The sequence below is a fragment of the Nanorana parkeri genome, unplaced genomic scaffold (genome assembly GCF_000935625.1).
Source record: "Nanorana parkeri isolate BGI_ZX_2015 unplaced genomic scaffold, ASM93562v1 scaffold240, whole genome shotgun sequence".
In the NCBI taxonomy this organism is placed as follows: Eukaryota; Metazoa; Chordata; class Amphibia; order Anura; family Dicroglossidae; genus Nanorana; species Nanorana parkeri.
In genome coordinates, this window is record NW_017306508.1 from 473,840 (window position 1) to 478,081 (window position 4,242).

At 46.8% G+C, this 4,242-nt stretch overlaps 1 protein-coding gene across 1 annotated transcript in view; it reads right to left on the reverse strand.

Moving 5' to 3' along the window:
* Positions 1–915: 915 nt before the first annotated feature.
* DNAH14 (dynein axonemal heavy chain 14) overlaps positions 916–4,242 on the reverse strand; it is a 188,228-nt gene continuing 184,901 nt past the window's right edge. Inside the window, 5 exon segments of the mRNA XM_018556494.1 lie at positions 916–1,125; positions 1,206–1,352; positions 2,514–2,662; positions 3,507–3,652; positions 3,737–3,849. Of these exon segments, the coding sequence (XP_018411996.1) occupies positions 916–1,125; positions 1,206–1,352; positions 2,514–2,662; positions 3,507–3,652; positions 3,737–3,849 (765 nt within the window).

Genomic DNA, 4,242 nt, shown 5'->3' on the forward strand with positions numbered 1-4,242 from the left:
ACACACACACACACACACACACACACACACACACACACACACACACACCCCCTCTCTTTGGGCTAGTAGCACACTTGATCTCATTCCAACACAGACATTGAGCTTTCACAACTCCGAGTCTTAGTGGGACCAGCTCCCAGTCATGTGATAGCTCATTAGTGAGGGAACACTTTCCTGTATCTTTATCCTCCTGTGAGGGGGAATTTACTAAGATCGGAACAGCTCTTTTAAATGTTTCAAGTGACACTAAGGAGTTAAATCTTAAAAATACATTCAAGTATCTTAACTATTACACAAATAAGATACATTTTTATTATCGGCTGTAGATCCTCAAATCATCTCTGAATTGGTGCTGACACTGTCCTTCCTTCTAGAAGTGTGTGCGCGCTCACTGCTCCAAGATCGCTCCAGTGATGGACTACAATCTCACATTTAGTTTACTTATTTGTATTGAGATTGTAGTCCATCACGGGAGTGAGCGTGGAGCGGTGGCTACTTTACAGCACACACAGGGACCATGGGGAACAAAAGTAGCCCCCCTCCAGAAGGAAGGACAGTGTCACCACCAACTCAGAGATGATTGGAGGATCTACAGCCGAGTGATACACAAATGATGTCCGGTATTGTTAAGGGACTTGAATTGAGTTTTAAGATTTAACTACACAGGACGTTGTGTCTTAGGGTGGTAAGGGTAAAGCACAAAATGCACTGTTTGGTTGTAGGCCCTTCTACAGGTACAAACAGCAGGTAATGCACATGTGGTTATCCTGATGCACAGAAGGTGTGGTGGGTTATGATCATGACAAGACATAAAGCTGGATACACCAAGCAGTTGCAAAGACTTTTTTTTTTTTGAGGCCGGAAACCGCCCAGACGTGACCACAAAGCAAAATGTACGCCATTGAAAGTTCTCCATCACTCGGGTGTTTGGCAGAGCATGGCCACCCCCCTTCGTATCCAGTGCTCTGGTCTGGCCATTGTTGGTATATTCACAGAGGTTACAAAATTTGTGGAGTGCCCAGTAGAAGATAAAGTTCCGGCCCGCTGTGGGGTTCTGTATAATGGGCATTCATAGGTGAAGGTGTTGTGTACGTCAGCGCAGCCGCTTCCAGACGCCATTTCCATCTGTATATTGAAGAAAGAGTCTCTATGAAGACAGTGGATGCAGATTTGACCTTGCACAGAGAACGCGCAGTCCCACTTACCGTGTGCGGGATGAAATGGATTGGTGGCAGTGGGTAGAATCTCTGCGGATGTTCACACTCCTCCAAGACTTGTGTATCATGGCTCCACCGAGCGCTGTCCAGAAAGAGCCCAAATACCAGAACTCCTTGTTCAGGTGGACGAGAGCCCTGCTAATGGCAGATTGTACCGTCAGATCCTTAAAGGAATCCTGGAAGCCCAATTCCAGCTTAGGCAAAAATCATTCTGAATTGGATCATCCAGCATTGTATAAAATACACCAGATTTGGTGGCTGTACTCTCCTCTTCTGTGGTGCTGCAGACTCACCTGCACACCGATCCAGCGCTGGCCCTCTCCCTACTGAATGACACCCAGCAGGTTATGGCTCAATCTCCCAAATCTGGACTCCTAGGAACATGCTGAGGGGTGTCATGTGACACGACTGCGGCATTTAGGACTGACTGGCAAAAATAAGGTATTAATATTGATTTCTCATTAATTGAGGGACGTGTGAAATCTCAAACCTTTCAGGGTAATAATGACGCCTAGAGGAGTATTGGACACTGACAAAAACTACAGGCCAGCCCGGGGTCCAACCTACAAGCTGCTTTAGTTTTTGCACTAGTGTCCCGGGATGGACGTCGTTTTGTCGCGGCTGCTGCTGGTTTAAAGACTAACCTGTGATATTTATTCTTTCTTTCCCTACAAACATTTCCTTCAATCAGAACTCCCCTCCAGTGGATTTACCCAGCAACTCACTTATCCGGTGCTGTCATCCTCAGCCTGGCTTTTGGATCATATCACAACTGAACCCTTCTGGACAATTGTGTGATGAGCCTGGAAGAGACAAACCCAATTCATTCTATCCAATTCCTGTCAGCCTGTTGTATACATGGGGGAGGGGGTCATCACACAGGCTGGGCTCACAGGACTCGGGTCAATATGTGAGTGTCGCTCAGTCCTGGAAGAGTCCTCAGCTACTGGAAAGAGGAGAAGAAGCTGCAGTGATATCACCGGACCAGTAAAAAGATGTGATGGGAAAAAAGAAAGGATGGAGAGAGGGGTTTAAAAAAGTGTGGATGGAGTAATCTCCACCTGGGCCAATCTGTTGCACTTTTTCCATCTGACCACAGAAAATCTGCAGATACATTGTAAGGTGTGTGGGCACCTTAACACTACAGGTAATCCTTCTTATCTACAGAACCAACAGCCCACTGCAAATAGCACATGATGTGGATAATAGAACCTAACAGAACATGCTTTCATGAGGTTAGAACTGGATCAGGGACTGACCGTCAATATGCAGCACATTTATCTGATGTCTACTTACATTAAATGCCATCTCAGTGATGTTAGTTATTCCATTTGTATCCAGACTGGAAAGAGTCACAACAGGCTGCACTCGGTGTATAAAGGTGAGCGAGTCCACTGACGCACTTCTTTTTCGTGCATAATTTTGTAATACGGCCGTTAAGAACCCTGAGCAAGATAAAGAGTTAGTGCAACCAATAAGAGAGAGCTAGAGATTTTTTAGTTACCAGGGATGCACCGATACCGGTATTTTGGTATCGAGTAAGAGTACCGATATTTTTTTTCCGGTGCTCGCCGACACCAAGTACCGGAAGTCCCATTCAGGAAGCCAGGCAGCGTGTAATGACTCGCCACCCGTCTTCCCGATTAGCAGAGAAGGCGTCCCAATGCTGCTAGTCACTAGGTGATGAGAAAGCATTGAGCCGGCTTTCTGGCCAATCAGGAAGCCGGGCGCTGTGTAATGACGCGGTGCCCGGCTTCCTGATTGGCCGGGAAGCCGACTCCATGCTCCCTCGTCATGAGGTGACGAGGAAGCAGGAAGTTGGCTTCCTAACCAATCAGAAACCTGTTGCATCATTTTACAGCACCTGGCTTCATGATTGGCCAGCTTCTGACCAATCGGGAAGCCGGGCAGCTCGGCATTACACGCTGTCTGGTTTCCTGATTGGTCAGGAAGCCGGCTCCATGCTCTCTTGTCACAAGTGACGGGAGCATGGTGCCGGCCAATCGGGAAGCTGGGTAGTGTGTAATGACGAGCTGCCCGGCTTCCTGATACCGGAAGTATTGGGATAAGCATCGGAGCATTTGGGAGAGTACGAGTACTCGGCCCAATACTCGGCATCGCAACTGATACCAGTATTGGTGCATCCCTAATCTATATTTATAATATACACACACACATATAGCTAGATAAATAAATAACCTGGAGCCATACAAAGGTGTGAAGACAAATGAAAGCTTTTTACTTCTTTGTTGAATATCCGCCATATTGGTGAATCATGAACCTGCTCACCTTGCGGGAAGAAGAACGCCGGGATCCAGTAGTAGCCTGGCTCTCCTGTGAGGTGCGACCCGTTCTCCGGAAGAGTGTCGGGAGTTTGGGATGAGTTTGGTCTGGAATGTTTGAATGTCTTTTTCAGGCCGAGCTGCTGACTAAACCTAAACACAGCACAGTACAATATATTTATATCTGAGTATTATGTGACATCATCGTTGTGGGAGCCGCCGCCTTCAGTCTCTCACCTCTCCTGTACACAACGAATCACATGACTGGCCCATGTGGAAAAGAACCCGATTCTCTGTACAAGATCGTCTACCCAGGAGCCGAGCAGTTTACAGGATTCGTACGAGCGGCGCTGCAACACGATATATATTACACATAAATGATAACATGAATGGATGCTGCGTTATATGGTCACATGATAAAAGTTTTCCAGCGACAAGTCTCAGGTCAGTGACGGCACTGTAGTCACTGTACAGGTAGCAAGTAGCAGGTAAAGACATACAGAGGAGGCCTTATTTCATGCAACAATGAATCTGCGCCCCCCCAATCACTTACAGGTCACCTGTCATGTAAAGGACATACTAACCTAGTAATTTAATGATAATTTTAGGAATACAAGCTGCTTGGCACGATTCAACCAACTGAAGAGAAGAACCTCAAACACTACCTCCCCTGGGGTGTACTTCCCTGCTGCCCATGTGCATCCTTATTACCATTCCATGAATGTCAACAGTCCCATAATGTG